Consider the following 18,702-nt stretch of genomic DNA (forward strand, 5'->3'; position numbering starts at 1 on the left):
CCATCTTTCTTTCCCTAAATCCCTTTCTCCAAGGGTAGGCAAACTAAGGCCCGGGGGCTGGATCCGGCCCAATCGCCTTCTAAATCTGGACGGTCCAGGAATCAGCGTGTTTTTACATGAGAAGAATGTGTCCTTTTATTTAAAATGCATATCTGGGTTATTTATGACGCATAGGAATTCGTTCTTTTTCTTCTTCTTCAAAATATAGTCTGGCCCCCCACAAGGTCTGAGGGACAGTGGACCGGCCCCCTGCTGAAAAAGTTTGCTGACCCCTGGGCTAGTTGATGCATTGCACATGACTGCATCACGCACATTTTTGTGTGGATACTCCTGCGTCATTAACTGCAGCCTGACATATAGGGATTTTAGCATGCAAAACTACACCTGAGACTCAGCTACACAGCTGCAAACAAAACGTTTTAAGTGTGTTTCAAGTGCAATATACAATGTGACACTAGATGGCAAAGGTGAGCCTTATGGAAAATTCAATGTATATATATATATTTAAAGTTGGTTTGTGGCTTTTTCCAAAAGCATTTTCAGAATGGTTTTTATATGTGTGTAGATTCCACTCTGATATGAGGGGGAAAGAAGTTCTGCAAAAAGTTGTACCTGACAAACTTCTGGGTAAATTACCTCCTGTTAAAGACATTTTTGTTTTGTTTCTCCAAAGTGGTAGCCATTTTGTCAAGTGATGGTGGAGGGAAGGGCTGTTCTTGGTAGTGACATCCCACTTCTGGAATTATCTCCAGAAATTTGGTGCTTCACAGAGCTCTGATTAGTTTAAACCTATAATCCTAGATAATTTGAAGGATTTCCAACTGCTCGATCAATATGCCATGTGGTGTTTAAACCTTTTGGCAAAAACCAAAACTTTTGCGCCTTTTCATAACCAATTTTGTTTTTTTCTTGCACTACCAATCGATTAAAAGATTTCAAAAGTCTTTTCATGGGGTTTGAGACAATAAAATAGTATAAACAGCACACATACGTTCACGTGGGGCTTCCGTTCCCAGCCCCCGAGTGTGTCAGCGGAGTTACTTTTGTAAAAATCTACAAGCAACTTATTACTTATTTCTTATTAAATTGATGGGGTGTTTTACATCTGCAGAGTCACACCGCACATTTAAAGCCCACGACTTGACCCCAAAGATTTCTGCATGTTGTAGCTAATTAAAAGTGCTGGGAACAAGTAGCTCCGTGAATGGGAAAGGTAAAGCTGGGGGAATTCACTTTAAATGTGCGTTGGTTGTGCTTTAAATGCACGGTGTCAAAACTTGAACAACGGTCACCTCCAAGTACATGGCAGCGTTCTGGCACACAAACAAAACCACACAGAGGAAGGCATGTGGTCCTTCAGGAAGTCCGTTGCTGTTTCACAATCTATCTCTCCCTTTCTCCCTATTTTCAGCACTCAGGGAGTGAGCACCAATGCATGTATAGAGCAGGGGTGCCAATTTGAATAAAATAGAGGGGGCAGATAAGTCCTGCCCCACATAATCACAATATGCAGCACACAAACATCATTTCAATGGCAATGCCCATCAACGTGGGGGGGGTGTACCTGGCCCCCTCAAATATTTTACTAGGGGAGTTGAAGAGACCTCGTCCCCTAGGAGTTGGCTCCTACGTCACAGAGCCAAAATGGTGGCACCAGTTCACAAGAGGGAAGGATCAGAAGGTTTGGAGTCCCTGCAAGTTTTGCAGATTTTTAAAATATATATTTTTAATGCGCCTGTGGGGGAAGACAGCCTGTTTTCCTGCAGCTGCCATATATGTCTGAGCCTTGTTGCGGGGAAACCTACACTCGTAAAACGCACAGTGCATTTTCACAGTCTATCACAGTCGCTGAGGGGTAAGATGCTAATCAAACATGTTCACAACTATTTAGCTGTCTCACCTTTATGCGTTCAACAAGTTTGTCATCTTCAGGTATCCTAGGATTGATGGCAATGACCAGGTCTTCAAACCCACCGTTGTCGAGTTTTACCATGGTACCTGCCACCCAATGCAGTACTTGCAATGCCAGCAGAAGCCGACAATTCATCATCATCTCTGCTTGCGCCTCTTAGTCCAGCCTCACGGAGAGAAATATAAAAGGGTTATTTAGACAAGTGCTTTGAAAGAGAGAGGCAGAGAGAGGCAGAAAAGCCCTTTTTCGACAGGACAAAGAGTGCTGCAAATCAACCCAACCCCACGTTTCCTTGTGCTATTCATCACAAATACCGTTAAGTTCTCATTCAATAATATAAGGCACAGCTACTCACTTTAGAGGCTCAGAACACGAGGCTGTTGGCTAACACAACTGCACAGGGAAATGAAAGTAACCACAATACGAGAGAATGGGTGGAGTGCTCCAACGGGCAACGGGAAACTGATGTTTAACTCTGTCATTGCCATCTCCTTAGAATAAGGTCTGTTATTTGCTTATTGATGTAAAGCTCCAGAATGAATTTTGTAGAGTTAAGCTTTCACCTCTATCTGCAGCACATTGTATTTTATTGCTATGGCTAGTGGCTGATGCAAATAAAGATTATTCTGATTCTACCGTTGCCATCTCTGAGCAGGGAGAAACTCCAGGGGCCTCAAGTGCTCTTCCAGGTTTGGTTTCCTTCGACTGTAGGTCAGTGGAGAATGTGGCGACTTTAGGACATACTAGTTTTATTCACGCATGGATACAAGCTGAGCATAGGATGTAGGAGCTCACAGCATTAACACCCCAACAGACCTTTCTTCCCTTTTGGTTTTCAGGGGAGCCCTAAACTCCAGCACAGCGCAAAATGTATATTTGTGTCTCTAGCTTCCTGCCTGCTTCCAGCTCAGCCACCCACAACTCTGGCCAGTCTCCTTCCTATCAGCTAGGTCAGGGGTCAGCAAACTTTTTCAGGAGGGGGCCGGTCCACTGTCCCTTAGACCTTGTGGAGGGCTGGACCTACCCTCTCCCGAAAGCACCCCTCCTCCTGAAAGGAGCCCCCTCTGCCTCCATTCATGCCGCAGCCGCCAATGCTGCCTCGTCTTCGGCAGCAGCAGCGACGACCTCTGCCTTGGCCAGGGGTCCGCGGGGCACAGAGCTCATGCTGCTGGCCTGGGTGGTGGAGGCAGCCTCCCCACCACCACCACTTCCTCTCCCTCGACTCTTGGCCATACGTGGCTCCCTCAGCGGGAAGGAAGGGGTGTTGCCCAGAGGCGGTCTGCAGCTTCGGATTGGCTGCAGAAGCTTCCTGTCGGACTTGCGTTCGACCGAGCGACTCTTCCGGTCGAGTCCTCTGACGTGATTAACGACCTGAGCCTTTGATGAGGCACCGAGCACGTTCCCTCATTACGCAGTGTATCCAGCACGCAGGGAAGGACCCGAGATAGTATGAGCTACATTGCAAAGAGTGTTTTATTTCTAACTACTCAGACAGAAAAGAAATATACATGCTCTCTCTGTGAAAGCAGAGGACCAACTGGGAAACAAAGTAACAGGAAACCAGTAAACATCACATCCATCTCCCATCTTCCTGCAGCCAATCTGAAGCCATACCAGCGTCATGGAAGTCAGTCCCCATGCAGCGAGTCCTGCACGCTGTGCCCGTTTAGCTCAGGGACTGATCAAGCGGGCTGCAGGGTCCGCAAGGTTTGCGGGATGGATTAACAAGCCCAATGGGCCGTATCCGGCCCCCGGGCCTTAGTTTGCCGACCCCAGAGCTAGGTAAAGGGGTGGAAAAGGCCCATTCATTTGTTCTATGGCACAAAGCAAGTTCTTGGGCTATGCTAATTGTGGTGCTTAACTAGCTAGCCAAAGTCCTTGCGGGCTATGATACATTCTATCCCCACAGATACAGGAAAGGAATTAAGGGCATCACCCAGATTGATCCCCCCAGCTCACAACATTACATAGCTTCTGTCATATGCTGATAGGCACACTTCATTATGTATGGTTTGCATAATTTGTCTTAAGTAAATGTCAATTAAATACAAACTTTGAGGCTCTTTTTTTCTTAGCAAAATCACCGATTACATCTTCATACTTCATTTTACACAGATTACATCTTCAAATTTCAATTATTTTTTTTGCAAAAGCTCATTCTCAGTTGTGAATACTGAGTGAATACCTTTGTTTCCATCTCATGGTTGGCTTAAGATAGTTCTTTACATGTTTCAGTTTTGAGAAAGAGATCTCCCCTTCACAACTTGCTCCAAAAATGGTAAAATGCATTCTAAAATCAATGTTGACACTTGGAAAACTTGTCCGTTATTTGTGCGATGATAATTCTAGCCACAGATTTCCTGCTTGTGCATACATGAGAACAACAGAAATCCACCTGTGAGCTAGCCACAAGGAAACTAAACCTGCCTGAATATGCCACTGGCATATTCAAACCTGGCGTATGCCACTCGCTGTCTGGTAGAATAGTCTGCAGAATTTGTCACTGGCCCTCAAAGCTGAGTCAGCATTACCGATGTCAACATCATCAACAAAAGCAGGTGATTTGCATAGTAGAGTCCCCTTGCAGGAACATAGGGAGGTGCCTTATGCCAAGTCAGATCATCTAGCTCAGTATTTCTACTCTGACTGACAGTGGTGTTCCAAGGTTTCATACAGGGAAATTTCCAATGCAACCTGGAGATGCTGGAGATTGAACTGGAGGCCTTTCACATTGGAGGCCTTTCACATACAGTGGTACCTCGGGTTAAGTACTTAATTTGTTCCAGAGGTCCGTTCTTAACCTGAAACTGTTCTTAACCTGAAGCACCACTTTAGCTAATGGGGCCTCCCACTGCCGCTGCGCCACCGGAGCACGATTTCTGTTCTTATCCTGAAGCAAAGTTCTTAACCTGAAGCACTATTTCTGGGTTAGCGGAGGCTGTAACCTGAAGCGTATTTAACCTGAGGTACCACTGTACAAGGAATATGCTTTGCCACAAAGCACAAACAAAAATTATTCATTCATACTTTGCCACTGAGCTACGGACCCTTCTCATAGTTGGATGGTGGGAGTTCACTTGCCGTTATTTTGTTAACTCTTTTGTTTGCATTCCTTTACTATGCAAAAATATTCACAGTGTAGTGAGATGGACTCAGTTGTCAGAACCACTGCCCACAACGGCTGCTTAGATTTCGAAAGGGACATTTGGACCAGGAAAATGGTGGGATAAGGTATTCCTATTCCTGCATTGGGGCGGGGGTGGAACCTGGATTGAGATTTTGATTGCGGGGCAGGGGGAGAAGCCAGAGGCAGAACATGGGGAAGAGAAATACAAGTGGGGTACACTATGCTGAAGAAGTTGGGGGAAGTTAGGTGTCTTTTTAAGGGAGACACCTAGGCAATGTGAGGTTGCTTCCCTTCAAAGCAATCGAAATTGCCTTTTTACATTGCTGCACCCACCAGAGGAGACGCAGGTGGTGCTGTGGGTTAAACCACAGAGCCTAGGACTTGCCGATCAGAAGGTCGGTGGTTCGCATCCCTGCGACGGGATGAGTGTCCATTGCTCGGTCCCTGCTCCTGCCAACCTAGCAGTTTGATAGCACGTCAAAGTGCAAGTAGATAAATAGGTACCTCCAGCGGGAAGGTAAACGGTGTTTCCGTGCGCTGCTCTGGTTCGCCAGAAGCGGCTTAGTCATGTTGGCCACATGACCCGGAAGCTGCACGCCGGCTCCCTCGGCCAACAAAGCGAGATGAGCGCCGCAACCCCAGAGTCGGTCACGACTGGACCTAATGGTCAGGGGTCCCTTTACCTTTACCTTACCCACCAGAGAGGAGGCAGGGATGTCTTTACCCGATGCACATTACATGATCTGCTTCCCTGTGCTGCCAACCCCTCACCTCTCAAAACTTAAATAACTCTGTCATCTCTGCATGTGCAGCTGTTTCCTGTAGTGTTGACACCTCAGCTGAACTGTAGCTTACATTTACAAATCATATGCAAGCCGGTTCGAAGGAAACAACAGTATTTCTCAAGAAGCTACAGAACACATGTGGTTTGCAGCTCACACCAAGTGTGCTTGGCTTCAAACACCAGTGGCGGGTGTGCATGGGAGCCCTAAATAGAAATATGGAGGGAGGGAGGCTATAGCATGTAGCAGGGTGCTCCTGAGATCTACTATGCTGTTGCATTAATAGATCTTTCTGTAGATATCAAATCTGAAGAGGTCTGTTGGAGAGATTTAAAAGGCGTTCCTTGGCTGGAGGTATCCCTCCCAGAAACGACCCCCCCAAAAAAGGATACAGGCTCCAAGTGAAAAGATAGGCCCTTACTGAAATACAAATGTTCATAGGGACACCCTCAAAAATAAGGAGGAGGCTGTAAAGAACCACACCCCAAGCTATGTTTTTTTATACTCTTCCAGATTACATGGATGATTTCTTTTCACCAACCAAAGGATCACAGCAATCTTAACACCATTTGATAACATATAACCACTTTTCGGTGCCTTTCCTTATTAAGACTTTGACTAATTTTCCTATTCATTAAAGGTCTCCCAATATTCTCTTTCACCTGTCAACAAAACAATTCAAGATCAATCACAACCGCCATGCCTAGCCAAGTCTCTTTTCAAGCGTACAATGGTCACCATAGATTCCAACAGTTTATTCTTCCTCAGTGTCCTGGAACAGACATTTGCTACATACAAGACTAGTTCCATACTGTAAAAGGTAGGAAGGCAGTTTAGCTAGGCTATAGGCTCAAAAGAAGATGGAATCATCAACATGATACAGTTTAATGAAACTGTTATGTTCTCCACCAGGTCAATAAATTGGCTTGCTTGCATGGCTGCCGTTCAGGCAGGTGCTGTAATCAACTAAAGATTTCTCACCTCGTGAAGCAAGCCCACACACCACGAAAAAACAAAAATTCTTCAATAACTCACTGTTACCCTCATCTCATATTCATATGCAGACAGGTATGTCCGCAAAATATCTTAATTTTCTCTAGCATCTAGCTTATTCACACAGGGTTGAATGCTGCAGTTGGCAGTGGTGTCCAGGCAAAAATCTGGTAAATGTCTGGGGAAATCTGGACATATGACAGCCGGCAAAACTAAAAAATATATATCAACAACTTTTCTATCCAGATTTTCACTGTTTGAAATATGGCAACGCTAATATAGGTATGTGATTACGGTACCTATACAATGTAAATATTTACCTACCTTGAGGGCCTCAGAGTCTAAGAGTGCCTAGGACCTATGAAGAGTTTAATCTGACCCCGACTAGGCAGTAGGCAGGCTGGTATTGGAAGAGGTGGTGCTTTAGATATCCTGAACGCAAGACATTTGGGACTTTAAGGGTAAGCAACAACACTTTTAATTGTACCCAGAAACACATCGGCAACCAGTACAGGCATTGCATCCCAGCAACACCTTTTGCATTCTTCCCTCAAGGAAGGACCAGAATAAATGTTAAAACGGTCCTGTCTCCTCCAGGCAGCGCATTTCAGCGTCTAAGGCAACTCACACCTTTTCACTATTTGCTTAAAACAAATATTTAAACTGTGTTTGTTTGTTTGTGTTTGTTTGTTTTAAAAGAAATAAACTTTAATAAAATAGAATCAGTAAGAACTTTTATTTCATTAAAGTTGATTTCAAACAAATAGCTTAAATGAATAAGAACTTGGATATAATCAAATTATTAGATTACATGCATGTTAGAAGTCACAGTGAATATTTGTGCAGACAATGAGGGATTATATAATTAAAGCAGATTGAAGTCTACATTTTTCTAGCGTAGCACTTTGCACATGACGAATCTCCTAAGATATCATTTTCATGGAGGAAATGAAAGGTGAAATGAAAGATGAGCAAATAAGCTATAACTTCCACAACCCAAAATTATACGAGTTTGCATTTTCTGTTTCATTTATTTCGTCTGTCTCCCACTTTCATGTCCATTTGTCTCTCCATATATACCCCTTAGCCATCTGGATATTATTATTTACCTTTTAGTATCTTGTCATTTAAGATGGCACTAAACACACCAGAAATTTTCTCTGGAGAGACAGTGATTTCCTTATGAAATCTTCCTTCAAAGGCTTATTCTCCGTGGCTCTGCACCACCCTGCGCCATGCCAAGTTTAGGCATTTTTGCTACTTTATTATTACCGCTGCCAGAAATCCACTCAGAATGTTTTCAAAACCTCCTAGCAGATAAGTAAGCTTAGGTATGCGATGAATGCTAACACTAGGGACAGGACAAACGCTTCGCTAAGATGCTTGATCTATTAAAGAGCTGCTATGCACATAAGGGACGCGGGTGGCGCTGTGGGTAAAAGCCTCAGTGCCTAGGACTTGCTGATCGAAAGGCCGGCGGTTCGAATCCCTGCGGCAGGGTGCGCTCCCGTTGTTCGGTCCCAGCGCCTGCCAACCTAGCAGTTCGAAAGCACCCCCGGGTGCAAGTAGATAAATAGGGACCGCTTTCTAGCGGGAAGGTAAACGGCGTTCCGTGTGCTGTGCTGGCTCGCCAGATGCAGCTTGTCACGCTGGCCACGTGACCCGGAAGTGTCTCCGGACAGCGCTGGCCCCCGGCCTCTTAAGTGAGATGGGCGCACAACCCTAGAGTCGGACACGACTGGCCCATACGGGCAGGGGTACCTTTACCTTTACCTTATGCACATAAGGGAATACTGTTATTTACACTGGGGTCTTAAAGGTACTTGTTGAGAGGTTCTGAAGGCTCAAGAGACACTGTTGCTGACACTAGGTTCACAACACCACAACAGACTTGCAACATCATAGCAGAACAAGGCCTCAAACTTTGACATTTGCAGAGGTTACAGAGTGTGTGTGGTTTTCCCCCCATTCCAAACATAAAGTCATGCATTTTTCCACATGTAATCTGAAAAAGCAGACCTTTTGGAATGACATAGAGGAAACTGCTTTTCAAGCTTGTATAAGAAAGATTAGAGTTTGTTTCCTTCTTTAGAAACCTAAAATTACATCACTATTTTGGAGGGACGGTGTCTAAGTCCACAGGTTCCACCTTCTCCTTCTACATTCATGTCTCCTGGACCTACAGCAGTGGCAGCCCTACGTTAGGTGAGGTGAAGCCTGTCTACTTCAGGCGGTGGATGCGACCCCTGACCCCCTCCATGCCCCCGCCATTGCGCGGCTGACAGCTCTGCTGCAGCTTGACCCACACCACCAACACAGCCACACGGCTATCACCACTGCCCGTTGCCGCTGTCCTCTTGCCACTGCTGCTGCATCGTGGCAGCAGCCTGAGCGCAGTCCTGGGTACAGCTGTGGTGATGGGGCTGGCAGCAGCACAGGTGATATAGCAGGGGCATAGAGGGAGCATGGTGGGGACCCAGATCTGTAGGAGGTGGGCGTTGTTGTGGGGACAGGGGCGGTCTATTTTGCATACAGCAGCAAAACATCCCAGGCCAGCCCAGACCTACAGTTCTGCCTATACAAACTTTCAAAAGGTTGGTTCATCAGGACTCAGAAAAGGTTTGAGACATCAGCTGCATACCCATGGCACAATATGAATCAACATCTTCAGCATCTTGAGACATATCCTCTTTTCGTTTTGCAATCAGTAAGAAGGCAAAATGGAAACACCTACGTAATCTTTAAAAAATCCAAGGAGAGCAAATAGAATGTAGAATTGGGGGAGAAAAGAATGCAGCAGTTTTGAAATTTGAGGCTTCGGTGCTTATGACAGCAGGGGAAATGGGTGGGGTAATTTTAAATAAGGAACAGGAAGCTGGTTTTTGGCAACGCCTAGAAACAGTTTCTCGGAAAGTGATTTTTTAAAAAAAATATGTAACCAGCTACTTGACAAAGGGTACCCAAAGAGTAAGCTTGAGTAAGGCTTTGTATCAGGAGCTGATCTTTTAAGAAAACAAATCGGTTGAACTGTCGCTTAGTATTTAATCATGAGTCTAACATCTTACTGAGCAGCATAAAGAAATACTAGCATTTAAAACGGCACATATCTAGTTGTCAGGATAAGCCAGTGAACTAGAAACAGGAAGGGCATGCTGGTGAGAAGTGTGTTTAGAGAACTTTCACAGACACATTCCAATGCCTTACCAAGTTCTACCTAAAAGACACCATCCCTGTGCTGCAGCTACACCTGTGAAGAATAGGGGAAATATGCAGGACTCCCCACAAAGCAAAACCATTTTGTACCAGCATGCCACTTATCTGCACAAAGAAACAAAATAAACTGAGCACCCAAGTGCAGAAGAATTCAGGGGTGCTGACTCAAGAGTGTTTCTGGCTGCAATTCAGGAAAATTGCTTAACAACAATAACCCAAAAGTCAATGTCATGCAACAGAGAAGCAAGGTTGCAAATGCCCAGGCTGTAGCAAAAACAAAAACAACACACATACACACAGAGAGAGAAAGGGCACGTGCAAGAAAGCAAATCTCACAGATTTGCAAAAGATGTGCATTGCAACATGCCAGGGGAGATTTCTGTTCAGCCCTGGGGCAAATATGCAGGAATTTAAACAAAGCAAAACATTTTGTATCTGTATGCCATGTAACTGCACAAGGAAACACGGTGCACACATCTGCAGAACGTACAAGAAGAAGAATACAGTTGTGGCAATGCAACATTGTTTCCAGCTACTATTCAGGAAAAATGGAAAGGATGAAGCCTAGTTGACCATCCTGATACAGCCAAAGAGCATACCAAAAGCATTTAAAATTGACACACAAGCAGCAGGTGAATTGCCTTCCCACTAATTAACATCTAGCCCGCTGTGTTGCACAGATATCACCTGAAGCAGAGAATTTGATAGGCCGTAGAGGACATTTGTTAGCCAACCAGATTACTGATTATTTTATTTATTTTATTGCATAAATTCATGGTTTGGGTACTTAAAAGGACTTTTATACAATCACCACCACCACCCTTTCATTAAACCCAAGAGAAGGCAGACACTTTTTGCGCTCTTATATTTACTAACGCAACTCTTCTGTGCAGGGCATCACTCCCTATTCTAATAATCAAACACTCTATTGCAATAGCAAACATGTTTTTCCAACACAGCATGAGCCTTACTAAACAACTTGATCAGGACAGCTAACAGGTAAGATTCTTACTATGCCCAGAGTTGTGTGATACTGCAGTCTGATGAAGCGTCGTCCCCCATTCGAGAACGTGTGTCATAGACTAACATTAGGCTTTCTGAGGATTTTCCTTGTGATTCCTTGCCGTGGGTCTCATTTTATCTGTACACAGCAGCATGTTACATGTGATGCCTTTCTGCTATCACCAGGCCACACTCGTTTCTTGAACATTGCATTATCACTTACCTCCAGATACATAGCTTGTGGCTGTATGAATTAACCTACACTATTTCAGCCATTGCTCCACCTCTTCCTATGTCGACTTTCCTCATTTAAGTTGTGTTTCTGTCATGCATTACAGCTTTTTCTATTGCTGTTATTTTTTCATCAATGCATCGAGTTCTTTAGAGGCCCCTTCGTAGGGCATAATTGTGGGGTTTCTTCTTTTAAGGTTTCCCCCATTGCACAGGGCCAAACATCTACTCTGCGTAGTAGGAAAAACCTCTGATAAACACACAAAGAGAGATACCAACATTCAGAGTTTTCAGTGATGTGAAACCTGTATTAGGATGAAATGTTTTCAAATCCTTAAAATGATTTTTTTTAAAAATCCTAATGACAGTGGGATTGATAAAGTAGATTCCTCACGGGTTACAAAAATATTTCCAGATGTTATTAGAAGGCACCAGTTATCTACCAGACTACCTTTGAATTGGGCTATCTGAAGATGCCAAGGCAGTGATTCATGCACCACACAGACTAACCCACTAACAATGAAGAACAGTTAGGGTATAATTGAATAGATGAAGGAACTGTTGTTGTTGTTTAGTCGTTTAGTCATGTCTAACTCTTCGTGACCCCATGGACCAGAGCACGCCAGGCACTCCTGTCAAATCCAATCAATGGTTGCTGTAAAACATAATATAGTGGTACCTTGGCTCTCAGACTTAATCCGTTCCGGAAGTCTGTTCCAAAACCAAAGTGTTCCAAAACCAAGGCGTGCTTTCCCATAGAAAGTAATGCAAAATGGATTAATCTGTTCCAGACTTTTTTAAAAAAATCCCTAAAACAGCAATCTAACATGGATTTTACTATCTAACAGGATCATTGATCTATAAAATGAAAGCAATAATCAATGTACTGTACTATAAAATAAATAAGACAGTATTGTAGATGATAAAAAATAAAATTTATTTCCCCCCCTTCACTGTACTGATGATAGTCACTGTTTGGATAGGGGGCTTTTATCCATTTCCGCAGCCACACAATCAATCAATCAATCAATCAATCAGTAGCCAAACTGGGTTCCACACAGTCACAAAAACAAATTAACCAAAAAAGCCTCAAAAACAAAATTGCAAAATAAATAGCAAAAACAAAAGCGCCAGACTAAATCCATTCTGGAAGTCTGTTTGACTTCCAAACGTTCGAAAACCAAGGCACAGCTTCTGATTGGTGCAGGCACCCAGGAAACAATAGCCAACAACCATATTGGATGTTTGGCTTCTGAAAAATGTTCGAAAACTGGAACACTTACTTCCAGGTTTTCAGGGTTTGAGTACCAAAGCGTTTGAGAACCAAGGTACCACTGCAATCAGGAAATACATAGACATCCCCATAGGCTTGAATAAAGCCACCATAGCTTGCTCCAATAGGATGACATAGCTCACCGATTATCAGACTCCGGGATGCTTAGTGTTCTAGATGGCCAGCCAGGAAGTTGTTATAAATATCAGTCTTTTTCCATAAACTGGTTTGAGGTTTTATTACAATTAAGCTGGGTATAAGCTTTGTTAAATGAAAATAAAATAAAAGTTTGGACAAAGGCAGCAGTAAGCTCATCACATTCAACATCACACCTTTTGGAGGAAGATAGCTGTTGTTGGGTAAGTGCAAGCATTGTGGGATGAAATGGATTATCCTTTCCAGTCTGGGTTCAGGCCTGGCCATGGGACAGAGTTAGCCTTGGTCTCAGTCTTTGCACAGAGCAGGACAGGGGAAGTGGGACCTTGCTACTGCTTCTTCATCTCTCTTCAGCTCTTCATACTATTGACCATGGGATCCTTCTGGACTTGCTCTGTAGAATGGGAACTGGGGCACTTAGGTTTTATTACAACCAGTCCACAAATGTGAAATAAACAGTGTTTTCTGTCTCCCACTTGGGTTTATTTTTAATTGAACAGTCTAATTACATGCTTCATGAAGTTTCCTAAGCTTGTAACAGTTAAAACCTAGAGGGATATACATTTGAACAGTGTAAGTGTTGCAGTATCCCAGAAATGTATGGAAGTCATTACAGAAAAAATGAATGAAACAAATATATATATTTGTGGAAAGTCCTTTGGTTTGCAAGCATGGTTTGAAGGTGTATAATGGATATCAGAAGGTGGTCTAAACAAATTTGAATGTCCAGGTGGTTTTCATGGCTATTTTACATTTGAACAAATAAATTAACAATATTAAATTGATGGTCAAGTCAGGCAGTATGAACAATTAGGAACTATGCTCAATTATCATTATGATTGGTTTCCTAATTGCTGGGGGGTGTACTGACATAAATATATGTCATAGGTTTTAAGGTCACAGGTTAATGGAACGAGAAGGTGGATGTTTTGGTTGAAGTTAAGAAAACGGGAAGTACTTTTGATATGCTTGGATGACTGATTCATTTGGGGTTCTACAGTTTTAAAAACAGTATGCAAAACTTTGTCTGCCTTTGCAGCTAAGGCCAACTCAGTTAGGTGATGTAAAATGTCAAGGGATGGGAAACACCTTTGGAGTTTTCCACGAAATACTGTGACTCAGTCACGTTTGTTTTTAGTAAATGTCAGAACCTTGTTTTGCTCATAGTGTGGGAGGAAAGAATGATACAAATGTAGGGTCTGAGCAGGACGATGCTGCCCTTCTTTCCTCAGAAGAGGTCCTGTCACATCGTTCACAAGATAATAATGTTATGAGCAAAACATAACATATATAATATAATATAATTAATATAATATAATATAATATAATATAATAATATAATATAATATGATTACACAAGGGGAGAGAATTAGGAAGGAAAGTGTTTGTAACGTGCTCCAAACCCATCCCCACCCTCTCATTATACTAATGTGCAGTTATCTATACTTATTTTTCATTACCTTGTTGATTAATTGCTATACTGTATTCAAACAGGTGCATAATATAATAATAATAATAATAATAATAATAATAATAATAATAATAATAATAATAATAATAATATATTATTTATACCCCGCCCATCTGGCTGGGCCTCCCCAGCCACTCTGGGCGGCTTCCATAAAAACCAAAAATACAGTAAAATCACATGTTAAAAACTTCCCTGAACAGGGCTGCCTTAAGATGTCTTCTGAATGTCAGGTAGTTGTTTATCGCTTTGACATCTGCTGGAAGGGCGTTCCACAGGGCGGGCGCCACTACCGAGAAGGCCCTCTGCCTGGTTCCCTGTAGCTTTGCTTCTCGCAATGAGGGAACCGCCAGAAGGCCCTCGGCGCTGGACCTCAGCGTCCGGGCAGAATGATGGGGGTGGAGACGCTCCTTCAGGTATACTGGACCGAGGCCGTTTAGGGCTTTAAAGGTCAGCACCAACACTTTGAATTGTGCTCGGAAACGTACTGGGAGCCAATGCAGGTCTTTCAAGACCGGTGTTATATGGTCTCGGCGGCCGCCCCCAGTCACCAGTCTAGCTGCCGCATTCTGGATTAATTGTAGTTTCCGAGTCACCTTCAAAGGTAGCCCCACGTAGAGTGCATTGCAGTAGTCCAAGCGGGAGATAACCAGAGCATGCACCACTCTGGCGAGACAGTCCGCAGGCAGATAGGGTCTCAGCCTACGTACCAGATGGAGCTGGTAAACAGCTGCCCTGGACACAGATTTGACCTGTGCCTCCATGGACAGCTGTGAGTCCAAAATGACTCCCAGGCTGCGCACCTGGTCCTTCAGGGGCACAGTTACCCCATTCAGGACCAGGGAATCCTCCACACCTGCCCGCCTCCTGTCCCCCAAAAACAGTACTTCTGTCTTGTCAGGATTCAATCTCAATCTGTTAGCCGCCATCCATCCTCCAACCGCCTCCAGACACTCACGCAGGACCTTCACCGCCTTCACTGGTTCTGATTTAAAAGAGAGGTAGAGCTGGGTATCATCGGCATACTGATGAACACCCAGCCCAAACCTCCTGATGATCTCTCCCAGCGGCTTCATGTAAATGTTGAAAAGCATGGGGGAGAGGACAGAACCCTGAGGCACCCCACAAGTGAGAGCCCAGGGGTCTGAACACTCATCCCCCACCACCACTTTCTGAACACGGCCCAGGAGGAAGGAGCGGAACCACTGTATGACAGTGCCCCCAGCTCCCAGCCCCTCAAGACGGTACAGAAGGATGCTATGGTCGATGGTATCAAACGCCGCTGAGAGATCCAGCAGAACTAGGAAACAGCTCTCACCTTTGTCCCTAGCCCGCCGGAGATCATCAACCAGTGCGACCAAGGCAGTTTCAGTCCCATGATGAGGCCTGAATCCCGACTGGAAGGGATCCAAATGGTCCGCTTCTTCCAGGCGTGCCTGGAGTTGTTCGGCAACCGCTCGCTCAATCACCTTGCCCAGGAATGGAAGATTTGAGACTGGGCGATAATTGGCCATCGTGGCCGCATCTAAAGATGGTTTTTTAAGAAGCGGTTTAATAACCGCCTCTTTCAGCGGGTCTGGGAAGGCTCCCTCATGGAGGGAAGCATTCACCACCCCACGAAGCCCATCGCCCAGTCCTTCCCGGCTAGCTTTTATAAGCCAGGATGGGCAAGGATCCAGGAGACAGGTGGTTGGTTTCACTCGTCCAAGCAGCCTGTCCACATCCTCGGAGGTAACAGATTGGAATTGATTCCACTCAACTTGACTAGACAGAACTCTAGCACTCTCCCGCCCCGGCCCTGCTCCCACGGTGGAGTCTACTTCTTCCCGAATCTGAGCAATTTTATCTGCAAAAAACTTTGCAAAATCATTGCAGGAGAACATGTGGCCCGTACTGGGCCCCGATGTTGCAGGTGGTTCCGCTAAATTGTGAACCACCTGAAAAAGTCTCCTGCTGCTGTTTTCTGCAGATGCAATAGAGGCGGTGAAGAAATTCTTCTTCGCCGTCGCTATCGCCACTTGGTAGGCTCGACGTTGAGCTCTAACCTGTGTCCGGTCAGATTCGGAATGAGTTATCCGCCACCGGCGCTCTAGCCGTCTCAACGATTGTTTCATTGCCCTCAGATCCGTGGAAAACCACGGGGCTGTCCGGGCTCCATGCAATCGGAGAGGGCGCTTCGGAGCCAAACAGTCAATAGCCCTGGTTAACTCCACATTCCAGCGGGCCACCAGGGAATCGGCTGAAAGGCCATCAACATGGGATAAAGCATCCCCTACCACTCTCTGGAAACCATTTGGATCCATTAGGTGGCGGGGGCGGACCATCCGAATTGGTCCCACCTCCCTGCAGAGGGGATGGGTCGCAGAGAAGTCCAGTTGCACCAGGAAGTGATCTGACCATGGCACTTCTTTCGTTTCGCTTTTACTTAGTGTCAGATCACCAACATCCATAGAGGTAAACACCAGGTCCAAGGCATGTCCACGGCTATGGGTAGGGCCAGACTTATTCAGGGACAGCCCCATGGAGGCCATGCTTTCCACGAAGTCCCGAGCGGCCCCTTGTAAGGTCGTGTCGGCATGGATGTTAAAATCCCCTAGGACGACCAAGCTAGGTGTCTCCAGGAGAACATCCGCCACGACCTGAAGCAGCTCGGACAGGGAATCCTTGGTGCAGCGGGGAGGTCGGTACACCAAAAGGAATCCTGTACTGCCCCTATTGCCCAACTTCCAGAACATGCACTCAGAAAACTGGGTCTTCCCAATAGGACGCCTGGTGCAAACTAATGACTTCCTAAAAATCACTGCAACCCCCCCTCCCCGCCCACATGACCTGGGTTGCTGTGCGTAAGAGAAACCTGGTGGACAAGCAGCAGCAAGGACAGGCCCATCTGCTTCATCCAGCCAAGTCTCTGTCACACATGCCAGGTCAAGTCCTCCATCCATGATCACGTCATGGATGGCAGTGGTCTTATGAATCATTGACCTGGCATTGCACAGCAACACTTTCAGGTCATGTGGGTATCCCTTGCTGATTCTAGTATCCATCCGGTCAGGACCAGACCCGGAGGCAGGAATAGTCCTCAGACAACGACTAAACCTGCCCCCTCTGTAATGACATGGTCTAGTCTTAGCGTAACTCCTCCTCCTACCCGTGATCACTGAGATCAGTTGTCCCAGTGCATCCCCCCCTGTGGAACATGCCCCAGCCATTTTGTGGGCTGGGGCCCACTCCCCGGCAGCCCTGACCCCTCCCCCTAAGAACAAAATAACACCTTAAACAAACAAACAAAATCAATAAAACAATACAAACAAAAAAATGTAAAAATTACAAAAACATCAAAATAATAATAAAAAAATAATTCCCCAAACCCAACCACACATCCATCCCACCCCCACCCCCCACATACAAAAAATCCAAAGAAATTTTTTTTTAAAAAACATTTTAAAAACACTCTGTGCCCCTCCGGCAATAACTGTCCTAGTGAGGCCTGTCAGGCCCCGCCCTGGGCCAGATGGTAAGTGGCAGGAAGGAGCAACATTGCTTTCATTATCCGTGGATAATATATCACTCGTACTAGTGGCCTAAGGTTGCCTATCAGTGCACCCCCTCGCATTCCTTTCTTGGTGCTAGGTTGCTTATCAGTTATTGCATTCCATCCTAGGACTCTTTCGTTCTTAAAAACAACCTATTTCTTCTCTGTTAGAAGAGGTTAGGAAGAGTTCATACACATCGGCCGAGCAGTGATGCGAATATCAAATATGGAGTTTCAACAAAGCAAAATAGAGCTCCAACGGAGACAGATATAAGGGAATAGGAAATCCCCTTTCACGTTTATTTAGCAAAATGTAAAGAGCACTTGATTGTAAAAAATAAATAAAAAATCTCTGTTTACAAAAATATGGAAGCAAATATTAAAATGAATTGTAAAAAGATTAAAAAGCAACAACCAAGTATTTAAAAGTATTCCGATGACACTAAACAACCTGCAGACTCCTGGGAGATATTTTAATAAGAAAAACCCAGGCATTGCAACTTTTAAATGATTGAAGAATCAACCAGCCCACGTTTTTTATGGTTTTCCTGCAGCAACTCTATCACGAGACTCTCTTATTTAATAACATTTCGTATCTGTCTCCTCTTCACAGCGTTTTATGAGCCCGTTTACATCCCTTGAACAAATTTTACATATCATTGGGAGAAAAAGGTCACACCAGCACCATCTAGCTCTGAACTTATGAAATAGCATTTAAGAATAACCCACTAGCGTTCAGTAGCTAGTCAATCGTTTCTTTGAGTATCTCCTCAAGTGTGATCTGTTTTCTCCTCACCCAAATGTCAGTCACTCCAAGGACTTGGAGAAATCCTGTTGCTCATAAATTACAGCAATGGGCCCCATACAAGATTGCATATTTATTGCTGTCGTTTGAAGGGATTTAATGGCCGATCTATGGTGCATTCCTATTTCAAATGCCGCATCTGAAGTTTTAGCAATATGCGATGGGAGTGCCCTGTTGTCAAATTTGGCAGAGAGTTTTTCAAGAAATC

At 44.7% G+C, this 18,702-nt stretch overlaps 1 protein-coding gene across 2 annotated transcripts in view; it reads right to left on the reverse strand.

Annotated features, from left to right (window-relative positions):
• LOC114598791 (calcium-activated chloride channel regulator 1-like) overlaps positions 1-11,161 on the reverse strand; it is a 36,335-nt gene extending 25,174 nt beyond the window's left edge. Inside the window, exons 1-2 of one of the 2 annotated variants that reach the window (XM_028732882.2) lie at positions 11,040-11,161; positions 1,901-2,078 (exon numbers count right to left, since the gene is read on the reverse strand). In XM_028732882.2, the coding sequence (XP_028588715.2) occupies positions 1,901-2,053 (153 nt within the window). In that variant the 5' untranslated portion in view covers positions 2,054-2,078; positions 11,040-11,161. Of the gene's footprint in view, positions 1-1,900; positions 2,079-2,267; positions 2,345-11,039 lie in introns of those variants that run through there. The other variant, XM_028732881.2, reaches the window with a different exon arrangement.
• Positions 11,162-18,702: the final 7,541 nt, after the last annotated feature.

Source organism: Podarcis muralis, chromosome 5 (genome assembly GCF_964188315.1).
Source record: "Podarcis muralis chromosome 5, rPodMur119.hap1.1, whole genome shotgun sequence".
NCBI classification, from domain to species: domain Eukaryota; kingdom Metazoa; phylum Chordata; class Lepidosauria; order Squamata; family Lacertidae; genus Podarcis; species Podarcis muralis.